Here is a 17093-nt window from a genome sequence, read left to right on the forward strand (position 1 = left end):
ATGGGAGTGAAGTGGGAGGATGAAGTCTGGTTTGCAATTGTAGAGGAGAAGAAGAAAAGTCAGACATCAGATGTGATCGTGTACGAGATCTTTGGTTTTGAAGATGAAACTCTGCCCTACTCTCTGACCATCATCAATACTCCTGGATATGGAGACACCAGAGGGATCGAACATGATGACATCATCAGTCACAGATTATTGGACTTGTTTCAGTCAGAGGATGGAGTCCATGAAGTTCATGCTGTGGGTCTGGTGATGAAGTCGAGTGTGAATCGACTGAGTGACCGACTGATGTATGTCTTTGATTCAATGATGTCTCTGTTTGGAAAGAACATAGAGAAAAACATTGTAGCTCTGATCACACACTCAAATGGAAGAAGACCTGAAAATGCTTTTAAAGGGAAAATAAGAAGAATCAGCCAGTTTACTTCCTGTTTGATAACTGCCAGCATGAAGACCGAAGAGAGAAAAATTCAGTTTATAAAAATTTATGGGAACTTACACAGACAAACATGGATCAATGACAGACTTCTTGGGAAAATCTAATCCTCAAAAACTGATGAGAACAGTTGAGGTGTTAAATGAACGAATCAGACTGAAAGCCTCCATCCAAAACCTGAAAGAGAGAATCATGCTGGCTGAAGTGAAACAGAGAGAAATCAGAAACATGAAAGAAGCCCTGAAACAGACAGGAAATAAAATAGAAATTAAGAAAATATTGAGTCTTTCAGAAAACCTTGAAAATTAAATTAAACAGCTGACAGCCGAGAATTCCCAGTTTCTGGATGAGTCCTACCAAAATGTTGTCAGGCTGGAGCAGATCGCTCTGAAAGCTGATTCAGCATCCACTATTGTACACTTGGACTTTCTGATTGAGAAGATGAAGCAGAAAGGAGACACGGAGAAGGTCCAGAAACTGGAGGAGATAAAAAGGTGAGTGGACGAAGGAACCAAAGCACACGTTGGTACGAGCTTCATCAAACTCCATCAGCTATCAGAAACATTGATGATTGGAGAAACACACAGGTTACCTGGTGATAGTCACAGTTTAATATGGGCAGCTGCTGTTCAATATAACATCGTCACAATATTGTTCACAAAATAAGTAAATGTAGTTTGTTTCCTGAGCTTAGAGCTGCTGGAACTTGTGTTTCCCTCGGAGTGACTGACCCGAGTCGAAGATGATAAACAGGATTTAAAATGAGGAGTAATGGACACTGAGCAGCAGATCAGCCTACAAGAAACACATGATTTCATCCAGGTTCCTTAAGCTTGTATCCAATCTGACTCATCTAATGCTAAGTGCTTTATTTATCAGTGTGAGACGTGTATTTTGCCAAATATCAGCAAAATATATACAATTCAAAGTACCATCAAGCCAAGTAAGCTCAAAATTCCCAGATGTGGTCTCGCTCCTCCTTTTTTATTGAGCATGCATCGGTGGCTTGTGTGGACTTGGTACAGCTAAATATCCCAGAATGCATTTTGTCCTAAACTCAGACGCGTCAATGGCGGAGGAGCGTGGCTATACACTTTTAAATATTACTCTTTCTGGGTCACAAAATAAACCTTTAAGATATTTCAGGTGAGAATGTAGCTGTGTAAACTTCAAATATCTGCTCGATTTATCAAGATATCACATATTTGCAAAAGTGCTCTGACATTTTCAGAGACGTCTGTTACCCACCAGTGCGATATGTAGCTGGGGTTCAAGGCTCACTAGAGCCAGTGGGAACAGCGAACTCCCAGCACATCGTTTTCAAACCCCCGCGGTCTTTGGCTACTCAGGTTAAACATGATATATAAGGTCACTAAGATAACTTAAAATGTTACTGTTTGGTTTATTTTAGTGTTTGATTTGTTCCTGAGTAAATCGGTTTGTTCAGCTTCATAACTGGACCGTTTCATTTAGTACTGACATCTTACTTGGAGAGCTGAGAGCTATGTTTTGAGTTTCACCCGTTAGAGCTCGACGGTGTTCTGCAGTGCAGCTGAAGTACCACACTGTGATGCAGTGACAGAGGATGCTCTCTATTGTGCTCCTGTAAAGGTTTACTAAGAGCTGGGTTGGCACATTTGCTCTTTGTAGGCCCAGGAATTTAATGCCATTCACCCTCAACTTCCTCACCATTTATGTGGAGGGATGGTCGTGTTGTTTTCTTGGCTCTCCTGTAGTGTACAACCGTCTGCTTTGTTTTGGCAGTGTTCAGAACCAGCTCGTTGTTTCCGCACCATCTGATTAGATTTTGGACGTCCTTTCTGTAGTGAGACTTGTTGTTGTCTGATATCCTTCCCACTATTGTAGTGTCATCAGCAAACTTCACTATGGTGTTAGAAGAGGAGTGGATGGGTTTGCAGTCATGTTTGAATAGAGTGAAAAGAGCTGGACTGAGAACGCAGCCCTGTGTTACTCCTGTGTTAATGGTGATAGCAGATGATGTAAGCTCCCCTTCTGTGGCCTGTTTGTGAGGAAATCCAAGATCCATGTGCAAAGTGTGGTGGTTAGTCCCAGGTCATTCAGCTTGTTTACAAGTTTGTACGGCACAATGGTGTTAAATGCTGAGCTGAAGTCTACAAATAGCATCCTAACATATGTATTGGGATGCTCCAGATGAGTAAGGCTGGTGTGAAGTGTGACTGAGACTGCATCCTCTGTTGATCTGTTCCTGCAGTGAGCAAACTGTAGGCTGTCCAGGTCAGGAGGGATGTTGGCCTTGATGTGTGAAAGAACGAGTCTCTCAAAAGACTTCATGATCATTGGTGTCAGAGCGACCGGGCGACAGTCATTCAGACATTTTACTGACTGTCTTTTGGGCACAGGAATGATGGTAGTTGATGTGAGGCATGTTGGGACTGCAGCCTGCTGTAGAGACAGATTGAAGATGTTGGTGAACACCCCGCCAGCTGGTCGGCACATGACTTCAGCGTGGGTCCTGAACCCTTTCTGGTCCTTTCATGATCTGTTCTATTTTATACAGCTGACGCTTGTTGAGATGAAATTATTTGAAGTGCCTCAATTCTCTGCTTTATATGAACTAAAATGCCACATAAGCATATATTGTAGTATTAAGTGGACACGGCCCTGAAAATAAAGGCATTAGACTGCGTGTCCTTGGGGGTAGAAGGCTGTAGACTCTCGCTTGCCTGGGAGAAAGTAGATAACAGGAGACCATCTTCTAGTGTAAAGTTACTGAGACACTGTTGTTTAGACTAGAATGAGAGAGCTGGTAATAAAAACGCGCGTCACCATTTTGAGATTGGCGGCACCGTGTCATGCAGGACGCATCTCCCTGCTAGAAATAATTTTGTGAGAATAAAGTGTGAAATGGTCGACTGAGCAGTGTTTTGTCTTCCATCGGATGAAGAATCAAAAGAACTCCGTGAAAGTGTTGATATTTAACACTCTAAGTTAAATCTAACAATAAAAATATTTGCATTTAAGAGGAAACGTTTTCAGCGGGAGCAGAAACAGTGTGTTAATACGTGGAGATCCTGAATGCTGCTCTAAAAATGATCAGATTATATGTTCAGTATTTGTTCTCTTCCAAACCCCTGCTGTCTATTGTCAGCAAAATCTGTTTGTTTTTATTCAGGCATACATGTGTAACAGGGTTTCTATGCTATTACTGCCACAAATGTCAGTGTAATGGGGGAAACAGCGCCCTCTGTTGCTGTGGCCGGTTAGTTGCGGCTGGCTGCAGAAATGACTGTCAGTCTCCTGAAGCTACACCAGAGTGTGCTATGTGGAGTGGTGAAGCCATTAGTACTGACCCCACACTCCACTCCACTTTCCACTCAGGAAATAAATCTGCAGAGATTCCTTGTGTTCTTTAAAAATACAACAACGCAGAGCTGAGGAGTTTATTTGGGCCTGTTACAGTTCGGTGAAGCACAAACTGCTTACACATGTGACCATTTTTTTGTGTGAACCTTTGAAGTACTGACTAGTGTAACTGAATATTGAGAAAGAGCCGCGTCAGTAAATCAAGAAGCTTTTTACTATCTAAAGAAGTCTTTGTGCTGCTGCAGACATCAGTAAATCTGACCCTAAATGTTTCAAACTCAAAGCTGATGTTTCACAGGCTGCTCTCCTTTGAATGACCTGCAGAAATCAGCAGGGTTACAACATGTGCTGAATGAAGATTCAATGAAGAGGTTACTGATAGAAGACACGAGGTTCAGCCTGTGTTTGAAGCACAGAGGAGACGCCTGTTTCTGGACAAAGCAACACTTTGTTTCTATTCTGAGTTACTTTGTTTGTTGGATTTCAGTCGGTTTCTGCTTTAATTCATGTTAGCTTCAAATGTTTTGACATGTTTCACTTCCTGTTTGCTAAAGTGGATTGTCCGCTGTTTCCAAACCAAAGGCTAGTTTTAAAGAGACAGTTTCACTGGGATTGAGGGAACGACGTGTTTGCAGTTTATATCCAAAAACATCAAGCAGTTAAAGAGTTCATGTTACTAACAGCTCAGCGCTCTGCAGCAGACACAGGCTGGACTTTAAAATGAATGGGACCATCTGCAGACCAGGTCCAGCAGGTCTTCCACAGATCCTGTTAGAAAAATGTGCTTTCCATTTGCTGCAGCCATAGAAGCTGATGAAGATTTCAAATATTTCCATCATCCCAAAGAAAAAGTGGCTTACAGGCTGAGCATGAGGAGAAGGAAACTCCAAACTAGTCCAGTCATTTACAGTGTGCAGGAATATTGATGGTCCTACTGGGAGCAGCACCAGTTTAAATGTTCCACATGTTTTATAGGATTAAGGAATTCCTCTGGGTCAGTGGAAGAGAAGGCTGCAGATGAAACTGGTTACAGCTCAGATACCAAACACATGGACTCAATCATTAGATAGATTTAGATTATATTAGGTGAAACTTTATTTATCCCTCGGGTGGTCCTGTTTAAAGGGAGTTTTTCCTTCCCACTATCGCCAAAGTGCTTGCTCATAGGGGGTCATATGATTGTTGGGTTTTTCTCTGTATCTACTGTAAAATATAAAGCACCTTGAGTCGAATGCTGTTGTGATTTGGTGATATATAAATAAAATTGAATTGAATACTGAACATGTCACATGGCACACCTTAAACACCATGTGATCCACTCTCAGACTTCTATCCACAAATAAAACTGGCTGAGTTGGTTTGAGCTTTGACTTGTCTCCAATAAGCCAAACTGAGCCCCACTTGTGTTTGTGTATTTATTTCAAAACACAAATAAACTTTTCGCTTTCATTTAAACCAAAAAGCACATCTATGAACTTATATCATTTGAGAATAGGACCACGCCCTCATGCAATCAGCTGAGGTGCAGGAAAATCTAAACACCTACGCTACCATTACAAAGAAACAAAGCATAAAGATTCACTTTGGCTCTCACACTCAGTCTGCACTTTTATTCATTACTTCAACAGGTTGAAATGAGCTTTGAAGAAACATCAGTTTAGTACCGAAATATTCAAATGCTGCAGGAAGGAGAACAACAAAGTGATGACACATGTTTGTGTTTTAAACGGGAAAACTAAATCAGGACCTGCAACAGGTTTAGGAATTTCCGAGGTTTATTAGAACGCAGCACAGATGCTCCCGAGTGTCCTCAAACGCTGCATTAGGCTCAACGTTTACTTTCACTTTCCTGAACTTCGTGGAGTGGAGCTTGTTGTTGGTGTGTGAAGAAACTGTAAGTTTGCTTTGTTTCCTCCTTTAACTATGGGAATTTTGCTGTTTGTTCAGCTCATGTTTGATTTCTTTACACAACAAACCGTGTGTGTTTTTATTAAAGTCAGTGTGTAATGTTTTCCTGGCTAACATCAGCTGTGTGCAGCTTAGTTCAGCACAAATCTGCCGCTCCATAGTTCACAGTAACGGACTCACAGCTGGAAAAACGAGGCCGAGTGTGTCCGCCACTCTGAGCTACGTCGTGTTTGTGCACTTTTGTGTTTTTGTTTGTGTTTGTGGGGTAAATACGCAAAGGATTCTGGGACCGCGTGGCAAGCGGTACTAGAGCACGCAGGCTTTCAATTAAAATCAGTTACACAGCGATAAAACCCCCCACACAAAATGGCAAGAAGCTGTTGTATTATTAACTGCAATAGCCGGTCTCATGACAGCCACGGGAAGCCGACGGGTAAAGAGATCAGTTGTTATCGGATTATGTCATTGAAGAGAAATTTTTCAAGCCATGTTTCCGAAGTAACAAAGAGCCATTCGAAGACCAAATATAACGTCTCAGAACACTCCAGCTCACATGTTAGTCTGCTCCAAGCATTCCCACAAAGGTCAGTGTTTTGTAGTAGTTAATACGTCAGTTTTCATAACATAATTGGTGATATAGGTTACAAGCAAGTCTGGCGCTGAACAGAAATTGTCACACTATGCTCCTTTATTTATTGTGTATAAATAGTGAATTGTCCTGACAGAATATTGAGTTTTGCTTCTGTTATTACCACGGTACATTGACAAAAACATATACTCTTATTCACAGGATAAAACAGTTGTTTTGTATCACTAATTGTCCAGTGCGATTACAACATACAATATTATTGTCATTGCTACATTTCTGTAATGTGTACCAGAAATTATTTCCACTACTAATTAATTACCATTGAGTTTAAAGGTTATATTAATAAACAGTAAACGAATGTGTATTTATGAAGACGATTTGTGAGACTGGTAAACTTACCTTTGTTTGTACCATGGTCTTTCGTTCTACACGGTGCAATTCAAGGTCCTGTACCCATCCGTCGGTAAACTGTACCTGGGCTTGTTGCAGTGACCTGAAGTTACTAAAAACTTCATGAGTGTATGCACTCACTCCAAGAACCGTGTAATTATAAATCTGAGCGTGGTGAAAGTTGGGCAGCACGCTAACGTCTTTTGTCTACTCTGTGTGCTCGTAAGGGTCTGACCCTTTCACTCCTTTGATTGTTTCCTCGCATCTTTTCTTTGCCTTTTCATCAAGTCTGTCTTTGTACGGACCGGCATTGTTTTCCTTCGTTTTGTACATACCTTTTTTGTGCGGCAAAGAAAAACCAAGAAGGTATTGGAACCGGAGAATGAACGTTTTGCGGTGCTGCAAATGCTTGTGTTTGATGCATGGCTTTGATTGTTTTGCCACTAGAACCCGGCATGCAATGCGCGAAAGTCACGAGGTCTGTCAATCTCTATAGGGCTTTGGAGTTGACGTCATGCCGCAATGCATTGTGGGAGCACGACGCCATTTTCGGGGTCTACGAATCAAAACAAACACACAGTGTTGGAATGACGACTACAAGAAACAAGCTTAAAAGCAGCTCAAAAGAGAATGGACTGTATAGAGACCGATTGCGTCCAGAGGCAACGCGGCGGTACTTGCAGAAAATAGCGTGCATTGGAAATGTGGACCCGTATTTCATACGGGACCAAGTATGTGGACCCGTATTTCATACGGGTCCACATACTTGGTCAAATACTTGTCACTCGTGTCACTTCCAAGTCTCAGAGATTACTGGAGACAGAATCATAGAGAGTTAAAGCTGAGTAAATGCTGACACCAGACCACCACCGTGATAAACTGAACAGCTACTGAATTTGAACAGGTCACAAACTGATGAGCAGTCAGGTTGCAGGTTTCTACCTGTTTATGTTTCTATAGTATAATTACTTTGAAATGTCTTTGTGCTGTTTCATCTTTGATTTGTGTTCACACATAAACACTCAGAGAAAGATCATGTGTGTCAAGGAAAGGATCTGTGTTGGTGTGTGGGGCTGTAGCCTCAGCTTTATATTGTTAAATGGTGATTATGAGAGTGTTTCAGCTCATTTTACAGAGTAACATCAGTAATGTAATGCATTACTTTTAATAAAAATGTTCTGTGTATTATGTGTAATAATTACTTTTCTGATCAATGACCAACACTGATCACAACAAAGAGGAAATGTACATCTAACATGAACAAACATTGACCCACAAAATGCAGTTATTTTGCACAATTGTCTTTGATATGCGGCTCGGTGATGGTTTTCACTGTCAAAGCACAGCTAGTGAGAGTCAGTAAAACCCACTATTGTGCCACTATGTGCCTCATCACAAGTAAGTCAGCGCCCCTCTCTTTCCCTCGAAGGGTTTAAATATCTGGGACTCTCCACCATTTGGTTTTAGAACTGAAGAAGCTTCTCAGATGAAACATCTTCAAGAAACTTAAAGAAGTCTCTTTTCTTTTCAAGCTCCTTAGATAACCATGACCTCAATGACTGAGAACCTACAGACATGTTGACCTGGTTTCTAGGTTACATGACAGGTCAGAGGTCAGCGACTGTAACTCAGTTACTCCTGTTAATGTCAACTCACTGAGTGTTTGTGGTTTACCTCTCAGACTGACTGAAGTCCACAAGAAGCTGATGATGAAGGAAGAGGAGAACAAAGCAGAGTCTGCAGGATCCAGTTGTCCCTCTGTGAGGAGTGACTGGTCCAAAGATAGCAATCCATACTTCAGTGCTGAACCTGGACCAACGAGGTCAGAGAGCTGTGATGACTCCTTTACATGTTTGAGTTTCCTGGATAAATATGACCTGTAAAATCCTGAGATTTTCACAAAGAAAACAATGAAGCAACCAAGATCAAAATTTGCTGTTCGAGAACAGTGATGCTCATATCTGTGGGGAAAGTGTGACCTGAGTGGGTTCATGTTTGTCTTTAAAGAACAGAGCTGCTCATCTTGAATAGACAGGTTGTTAAGAGACAAACAGCTAGAAAAAGCAGAGGAAAGGATATCAAGATTTATTTTCTTGATATTCTGAAAATAAATAGTAGAGCGTTCTTGATTATGGAAAAAGTCATTTGGACATTAAAAGAAAGAAGCATATGATTAGAGAATGGTAGTTTGTCAGCTGTGCAATTGGAAGGAGTAAGTCCTGTTGTGGGAGTTTTCCATTTAATAAAGCCTGCAAACAAACAGTGAGGGGTAGCTAAGATCCTTTAATAAAAAAAAACCCCGAAACCCAAGCTTGATGCGTAGAGAAAAGCCATCGCAGGGCAGACAATCGGCGGAGTCCCTCACTGAGCCTAGCGTGGCCCTCAGTTAAATACCTCTTACAGGAACAATAGGCAATAGACAGCTGTTTTCACACCTTTGGTCTTCCAGATGTGAAAAGTCGATGGGCTGTTGCCATGTCTCAGGCAAATAGAAAAAGTAAAACCGACGGTCTTTGAGGAGATCCTGGACAAGATGACCTTTGTTCGTGAGCGAACGGATGTTAAGCAGGCCGAAATTGACGCAAGTACTATCAGACTATGTGAGAGTGCTAGGCGACCTGGTCAGTTTAGCCAAAACATTGTGGTCAACAGCCCTGCCAGGGTTCTGTCGAGAGTGGCGAGAGGTGGACCAGAAAGATTGCAGTTGCTTAGAATTATCTTGATTAAAATACCATGGATGTAACACCTCGGCAAGAGAGGAAAACATTATCCGCATGGAGGTGAAGAACAGCAGGTGGTGGAGCAGCCAGGGAAAAGCGAAGTCGAAGGAGCTCATCAGCTGTGTATTGATGGATTTCAGTACAGGGTTGAAGGATTGATGACACAAGGATCCAGGTCCACACAGACAGTGCATAAATCCTGGGAGGCCACATTATGAACAGGAGCAGAGACACCGTATAGACACGAATAGAACAGGAATCCGTGGGAGGGAGTAGCTGGGATGCCGGGAGAGGATAGCAGTGAGTGGCGATAACAGTAACAGGAGCAAAGGGTAGCAAAACCAAGGGGGCAAGTAGCAGGTAACAAGGTACAAGTGGCAGGAGTAAAGCGAGCAAGCATTCACTCGACCGAAACCAGAACACACATACTAAACATGAACTAAAGGTGAGTGGAAATACACCTAAATGCTAACACAATGCACAACGCTCAGGGGCTAAGAAATTAAATTAACTCACTATGACTGGCAAGAACTTCAAAATTACTAGATACTATACCAGAGGATTACTGTAGAATGCTGTGAACAAAAGCAGAACTGTGAAGCACTAATCTCGACTACAACAATTTCAGTAAAAGTCACATAACATGAAAACCTGAGTCACACTAGGAGTGTGGCAGCAGAGTCCAAAGGAAGAAAGGGGGAGGCAAGAGGCATTAATCTTAATTTTAAGTTCTCTCACTGTAAAGAACCTGGGTGGTGCTAAAAACAATGGCCACCATGCCAAAGCAATGGTTTTGACTCGATCAGTGTTAGCCCCGCCCCCTGCGTTTGATGGTTGAGTCTGACAGATAAAATTAATTCAAGATGAGAGCCAGGCGCCAGGAGTGCCAAAATGAAATAAATAAATATATCATTAAATAATTAATTAAATGTGTCAATAATTAATTAAAATGTGAAATACATAAATAATGAATTAAATGTGTCAATAATTAATTAATTACATGTGTCATAACTATTTATTTAATTAATTAATTCCAATATTAATTAATTATTGACACATTTAATTAATTATTTAATGGTGTATTTAATTAATTCACTATGGCAGTCCTGGCGTTCCATAGCATACAGCTGGTGTTAGAAGTATCTTGCTATACTAAAATGATATGATAAAAATATGTGAATACATGGGATTAAACCACAGTCCATAAAAAAATAACAACTAAAATTTAAACTAGAAAAAAAAAAACATTAAAAAGAAACAATTTAAAATTCCTGAAATTCTTCATGGTTCCTCCACAGAGTGGACCAGCAGAGCTCAGAGGTTCCCAGTGGTCAGTCTGCCCAGCAGCATCAAACACAGCTGGACTCCATATTTATGGTCTGTACATGTACAACAACTACTTTTACATCTATTCTGTCCACAGTCATGTCCATGCTGCTCTTTGTAGACCAGTGTCAGTGTGTCCAACATGGATCTGATGTTTGGCTCCATGATTTCATAAAGTATTCTGTTCCAGCTGCTGGAGGACAACATCATCACTTTTGTGAAGGACGAGCTGAAGAAGATCCAGAAGGTTCTGAATCCAGATTACCCAGAATGCTTAGAGAGGCAGAGGGATGATGATGAGGAGAAGAGGAGCAGCAGAGAGGCATTTGTGAAGATCACAGTGGACTTCCTGAGGAGAATGAAGCAGGAAGAAATGGCTGACAGTAAAACAGTTTCTAAAAATATGTAATATGATGGATAATATTTACTAATGTCTCCAGACATGAAAAGCACGTGTTAAGTAATTTCTTATCATGCGTATTGTGTAAAACACAAACTTTTTTTTTTCATTTAGAAGTTTCTGCTGCTGCTTATCATCGTAGCCTTAAATATAGGCTGAAGAAGAAGTTCCAGTGTGTGTTTGAGGGCATCGCTAAAGCAGGAAACCCAACCCTTCTGAATCAGATCTACACAGAGCTCTACATCACAGAGGGAGGGACTGCAGAGGTCAATGATGAACATGAGGTCAGACAGATTGAAACAGCATCCAGGAAACCAGACAGACCAGAAACAACAATCAGACAAGAAGACATCTTTAAAGCCTCACCTGGAAGAGACGAACCAATCAGAACAGTGCTGACAAAGGGAGTGGCTGGCATTGGGAAAACAGTCTTAACACAGAAATACACCCTGGACTGGGCTGAAGACAAAGCCAACCAGCACATCCAGTTCATATTTCCATTCACTTTCAGAGAGCTGAATGTGCTGAAAGAGGAAAAGTTCAGCTTGGTGGAACTTGTTCATCACTTCTTTACTGAAACCAAAGAAGCAGGAATCTGCAGCTTTGAAGACTTCCAGGTTGTGTTCATCTTTGATGGTCTGGATGAGTGTCGACTTCCTCTGGACTTCCACAAAACTACAATCCTGACTGACCCTAGAAAGTCCACCTCAGTGGATGTGCTGCTGATAAACCTCATCAGGGGGAAACTGCTTCCCTCTGCTCACCTCTGGATAACCACACGACCTGCAGCAGCCAATCAGATCCCTCCTGACTGTGTTGGCATGGTGACAGAGGTCAGAGGCTTCACTGACCCACAGAAGGAGGAGTACTTCAGGAAGAAAGTGAGCAACGAGAAGCAGGCCAGCAGGATCATCTCCCACATCAAGACATCACGAAGCCTCCACATCATGTGCCACATCCCAGTCTTCTGCTGGATCACTGCTACAGTTCTGGAGGATGTGCTGGAAACCAGAGAGGGAGGACAGCTGCCCAAGACCCTGACTGAGATGTACATCCACTTCCTGGTGGTTCAGGCCAAAGTGAAGAAGGTCAAGTATGATGGAGGAGCTGAGACAGATCCACACTGGAGTCCAGAGAGCAGGAAGATGATGGAGTCTCTGGGAAAACTGGCTTTTGATCAGCTGCAGAAAGGAAACCCAATCTTCTATGAATCAGACCTGACAGAGTGTGGCATCGATATCAGAGCAGCCTCAGTGTACTCAGGAGTGTTCACACAGATCTTTAAAGAGGAGAGAGGACTGTACCAGGGCAAGGTGTTCTGCTTCATCCATCTGAGTGTTCAGGAGTTTCTGGCTGCTCTTCATGCCCATCTGACCTTTATCAACTCTCGGCTTAATCTGTTGGAAGAACAACAAACAACAACCACGTGGTCTGGCTTTTTAAAACGTAAAGAATCTCTCCATCAGAGTGCTGTGAACAAGGCCTTACAGAGTCCAAATGGACACCTGGACTTGTTCCTCCGCTTCCTCCTGGGTCTTTCATCGCAGACCAATCAGACTCTCCTACGAGGCCTGCTGACACAGACAGGAAATAGCTCACAAACCAATCAGGAAACAGTCCAGTACATTAAGAAGAAGCTAAATGAGAGTCTGTCTGCAGAGAAAAGCATCAATCTGTTCCACTGTCTGAATGAACTGAATGATCGTTCTCTAGTGGAGGAGATCCAACAGTCCCTGAGATCAGGACGTCTCTCCACAGATAAACTGTCTCCTGCTCAGTGGTCAGCTCTGGTCTTCATCTTACTGTCATCAGAAAAAGATCTGGATGTGTTTGACCTGCAGAAATACTCTGCTTCAGAGGAGGCTCTTCTGTGGCTGCTGCCAGTTGTCAAAGCCTCCAACAAGGCTCTGTAAGTACATTTGCACTCTTGTGTTTAATTTATTGGTGAAATAAATTTAGTAATTTTTTCACTAGGTTTTCTATCTTTCTATGAATTCATATCCTAAATTTTTGAAATTTTTTCCAATACAACTGAAACCTCTTTGATGGCTCAATAACTCATCAGTGTACTCAAGACACTGAGTCCAACATAAACTATGATCATCACTGCTGCTGTTGTGTTATCAGTCTTTGTTTAAACACCAGGGCTGTACGTGGCTAATGTTACAATACTCTATATTCACATACATGCTCCTAGATACATTTCTACTGCGGGTCTATTTTTAGTCGCAAATGTTAGTGAAACTCTTGCTTTTACATGCGTGGTGGATTTCATTACACAAAGCATTTGAATTACTCAGGGATTCATTGCAGCCATAGAAATATCCATATGTGACCAAGTGGTCGGTGGGGTTATAAGTAAAGTAGTACAATGACAACGCCACTCTAGGAAATACAAAATTGTTTAGAAATGAAATGTAATTTAAAAAACAACATTTGCACTGGTTCAGAAATGCACACTGAGGCCCGCTCAAATAGTAACACAACTTTATTTATTAATTTAAAATAAGACAACAATGACAGAGCACTGAATGCAGTGTCATCTAAAACTGTGTCCCAAATTACAATAAAAATAAACAGACAACTGGGCCTTACCAGCAGGGACAGACCAAAAAGAAAACCACAGAAAAAAACCCCCACTACAGTCTATTCACCCGGTGCTGTACATCAAAGGAAGTGTTGAAAACGACCCACCACCCGAGGTCCCACGGCCGCCGGTAGATCCTCAGTTCACTGAAATAAAAGCACAAGAGATAGGAAAAGAAGGGAAATGGGCGTTTTGAAAACGCTCTCGAAAACGGATGCATTTGAAAACTCTGCTTTCGCGTCACAGCGTGGACAGCGAAAATGGAGACTTTGTAAAATGATGACGCATGTTAGTCATATGATGCAGTCATGTGACCAATTAAACTAAGATAGCGGAGGGCATTATACAGCAGTTGTTTTGGTTGCTCTCAATTCTGACAGCTCTATTAAAGATGAATATCAGTCTATACATGCTCCATATAGCTTTTCTTAAAATTCTTTAACTCTCACTCGCTTTTGCAACTTTGTACTTTTGTGTTATTCGCAGCAACAACTCCACCTCATTGTTAGTCCATTTAAAAAACGTAGTGCTTTTCCTTGACATTTCCTTAACCACAACGTTTTAAAGAGCCGGAAAGTGAATAAACCACAGACAGAAGTGAGGCAGGTCGAATCTTCTTACGTTTACCACATGGGCAGTACTTAAAACGGTACTGTGTTTTTGGCCATTTCAATATGGACACGCAACTCTGTGAAAACGACTGAAAACGCTAGTGTGGATGCAGAGTGTTTTCAGACGAAAACACCGTTTTCAAATCTATCCAGGCTAGTGTGGATGTAGCCACAACCTGCAGCACAGTAGTACAAAGTATGGATGGCTGAATGGCTGCAACAACCAGAATTTTACTTACCTGTGGTATTTCTTGATAGCACGAGAGTAATATTTACTGAACACAGGCATGTTCTTATATCTTTTCTGCCGTGAATGTCCATGCTGTCCACACTTACATTTCAATATTAGGCTCTAAAATGTACAAATGGCTCTGAGAAGATTACATTTCTAATCACGAGTCAGAAAGTATGTTTCTACTACATCTACAGTGTGTTTTCATGTCTTCTGAAACAGAAGGTGGAACAGGTGGAGCTTACAAGGAGTAAGTGCTGATATAGAAGGACAGTTGTGTTTTCATGAAGCTATTTAGATAACCATTAATTGTATTGCTGGGTTTTAAAAAAATGTTTCATTTGACTGACTTAATTAATTAATTTGTTTTTCAGACTGAGTCACTGTTACCTCTCAGAGAAAAGCTGTGATGCTCTGTCCTCAGTTCTCAACTCCCACTCCTCTTATCTGAAAGATCTGGACCTGAGTAACAATAACCTGCAGGATTCAGGCATGAAGCTTCTGTCTGCTGCACTGCGGAGTCCACATTGTATACTGGAAACTCTCAGGTCAGCATCCAAACATTCCCACTGCTGATCATTTAAAGTCTGAATGATATTATTCTATAAACAACAAAGCTTTCTGGAATTTGCAAGTGAGTATGTTTGTGAAGGTTCTCAGTCATCCAGGTCAAGAGCTTTGAAAGAAAGGCTTCTGGACTTCTTTAAGTTGCTTGAAGACGTTTCACCTCTCATCCAAGAAGCTTCTTCACTTCTAAGGTCAAATGGCGGAGGGTGCCAGATTTAAACCCAGTGGGAGTAACCCCCCAAAGAGGGACAAAAGGACCCCCTGATGATCCTCTACCTCACATGAGCCAAGGTGTAAAAATGGGTGTGGGTCACAATCAGCCAGGGTTTCAGGTGTGCTCATTGTGAAACCTGGCCCCACCCTATCATGTGATTTCCTGAGGTCAGATGGCCCAGGATGTGAGTGGGCATTAAGGCGTCTGGAAAGAGAACTCAAAACTGGATTATAGATGGCAGACAGTTGGTGTTGTAAGCCACTGCCTTTGTTCAAAGATGCTCGCTAACAGTGGACATAAATGGCTTCTTTCACTCCTCTTTCAAACCATCTGTCCTCTCTGTCCAAAATGTGAACATTGGCATCCTCGAAAGAGTGTCCTTTGTCCTTTAGATACAGATGGACTGCTGAGTCTTCTGCCGTGAAGGTGGCTAGACCACCTCCACTGAAAGAGGAGTGTGTGTGACAAAAGAATTTCCCCCGGGATAAATACAGTTCATCTTATCTTATTTTATCTTATCTTATCTTATCTTATCTTATCTTATCTTAAAATGCTCTTAACAATCAGGGTTATCCTGTTGATCAAAGTCCAACACTGAGTTTTGTGGTCGCAAATTTTGAAGCCATCCTGATAACCTTCTCCCACCAACGATGTGGTGATCCAAATCCAATTAAAATCAAGACACTCAAAAAGATGCTCTGTAAAAGAGTAGAATTCTTGGAACAGAGTTTAATACACTGAATCGTATGAACAGCAGGAAAAATACATACAGACATTTAGCAAGAGAATTACATAGCAGAAAGCAAGCAAAGCAAAACCCCGGGGTGTACAGCCTTAAGCACAGACAGCAGAGCAACACAGAGACGGACAGGAAGCAGCAGCAGGAGGAAAAAGAGCTCTGGGGTGTCCTCTGGTCCCCTAATATAGGGACCAGTATCCCCGCCCCCTGCTGCTGGGTAACTTTCCCACACGCCCAACACAGCTGCAGGGGTCAGGTAGCGGCCAAGGTCTTGGCCAAAGGCCAGTCAGGACTCTGAGTACCCCTTCCTCTGGCTTATGACAACAGTTCATGACACGGTCAAAGGTCAGACATTAATCCTAATTATTAAATCTTATACAGCAAGTGGCACAATTTTATAACATATAATACAGAGGTTACATGCTTTCTCATATATAAAAACACTTCAGTTTGGGTTCAAAGTGTGTGTGCGTGTGTGTGTGTGTGTGTGTGTGTTGAGGATCTCTGTTACAATGTTACTGTTTTGGTTGTGCTGCATTAAAGACGTTGAGTGTGTATTAGGGAAAGTTACTTACCGGAGAGTAAATTATTCAAGAGAACTCTCCCCTTACATTAACTGCCCTGTTACTGTACCAACTTAATAAACCTCAGTGAAGCAAAAATGTCTTGTGCTTAAGACTCCACATCAAAGTTAAAATATATATGTTCAGTGCACATAGATATATAGTGTATATAGTTACATAATTATACATATCACACAAAAATCCACCACAGTTTGTAAAAACACATTTGTCAATCATTATCTTTGGTATATAAGGAAAAGGATTTAATAACTTCCTGCTAATACACAACATTTAATCATATTTCCTCATCGCCCTCTTTTGTCTGACCATTTGAATCCCATTTGAATTTCCAATAAAGGACTCCACAGAGTTTGGTAAAAATAATGACAATAGATGTCATGACGACCAGTGTTGTTAGTCTAGGTCAAAAGATGACTCGTTGGACTGAAAATGAGCTTGTAGT

At 41.6% G+C, this 17093-nt stretch overlaps 1 protein-coding gene across 1 annotated transcript in view; it reads left to right on the plus strand.

The window, feature by feature from the left end:
* The window catches only part of LOC134622268 (protein NLRC3-like), a 29284-nt gene continuing 12191 nt past the window's right edge, over positions 1 to 17093 (plus strand). Inside the window, exons 1-8 of the mRNA XM_063467995.1 lie at positions 1 to 293; positions 811 to 933; positions 5649 to 5678; positions 8353 to 8493; positions 10690 to 10768; positions 10908 to 11100; positions 11232 to 13026; positions 14922 to 15095. Coding sequence (XP_063324065.1) covers positions 1 to 293; positions 811 to 933; positions 5649 to 5678; positions 8353 to 8493; positions 10690 to 10768; positions 10908 to 11100; positions 11232 to 13026; positions 14922 to 15095 — 2828 coding nt within the window. The remainder of the gene's footprint in view (positions 294 to 810; positions 934 to 5648; positions 5679 to 8352; positions 8494 to 10689; positions 10769 to 10907; positions 11101 to 11231; positions 13027 to 14921; positions 15096 to 17093) is intronic.

This window comes from Pelmatolapia mariae, linkage group LG3_W, assembly GCF_036321145.2.
Source record: "Pelmatolapia mariae isolate MD_Pm_ZW linkage group LG3_W, Pm_UMD_F_2, whole genome shotgun sequence".
Lineage (NCBI taxonomy): Eukaryota > Metazoa > Chordata > Actinopteri > Cichliformes > Cichlidae > Pelmatolapia > Pelmatolapia mariae.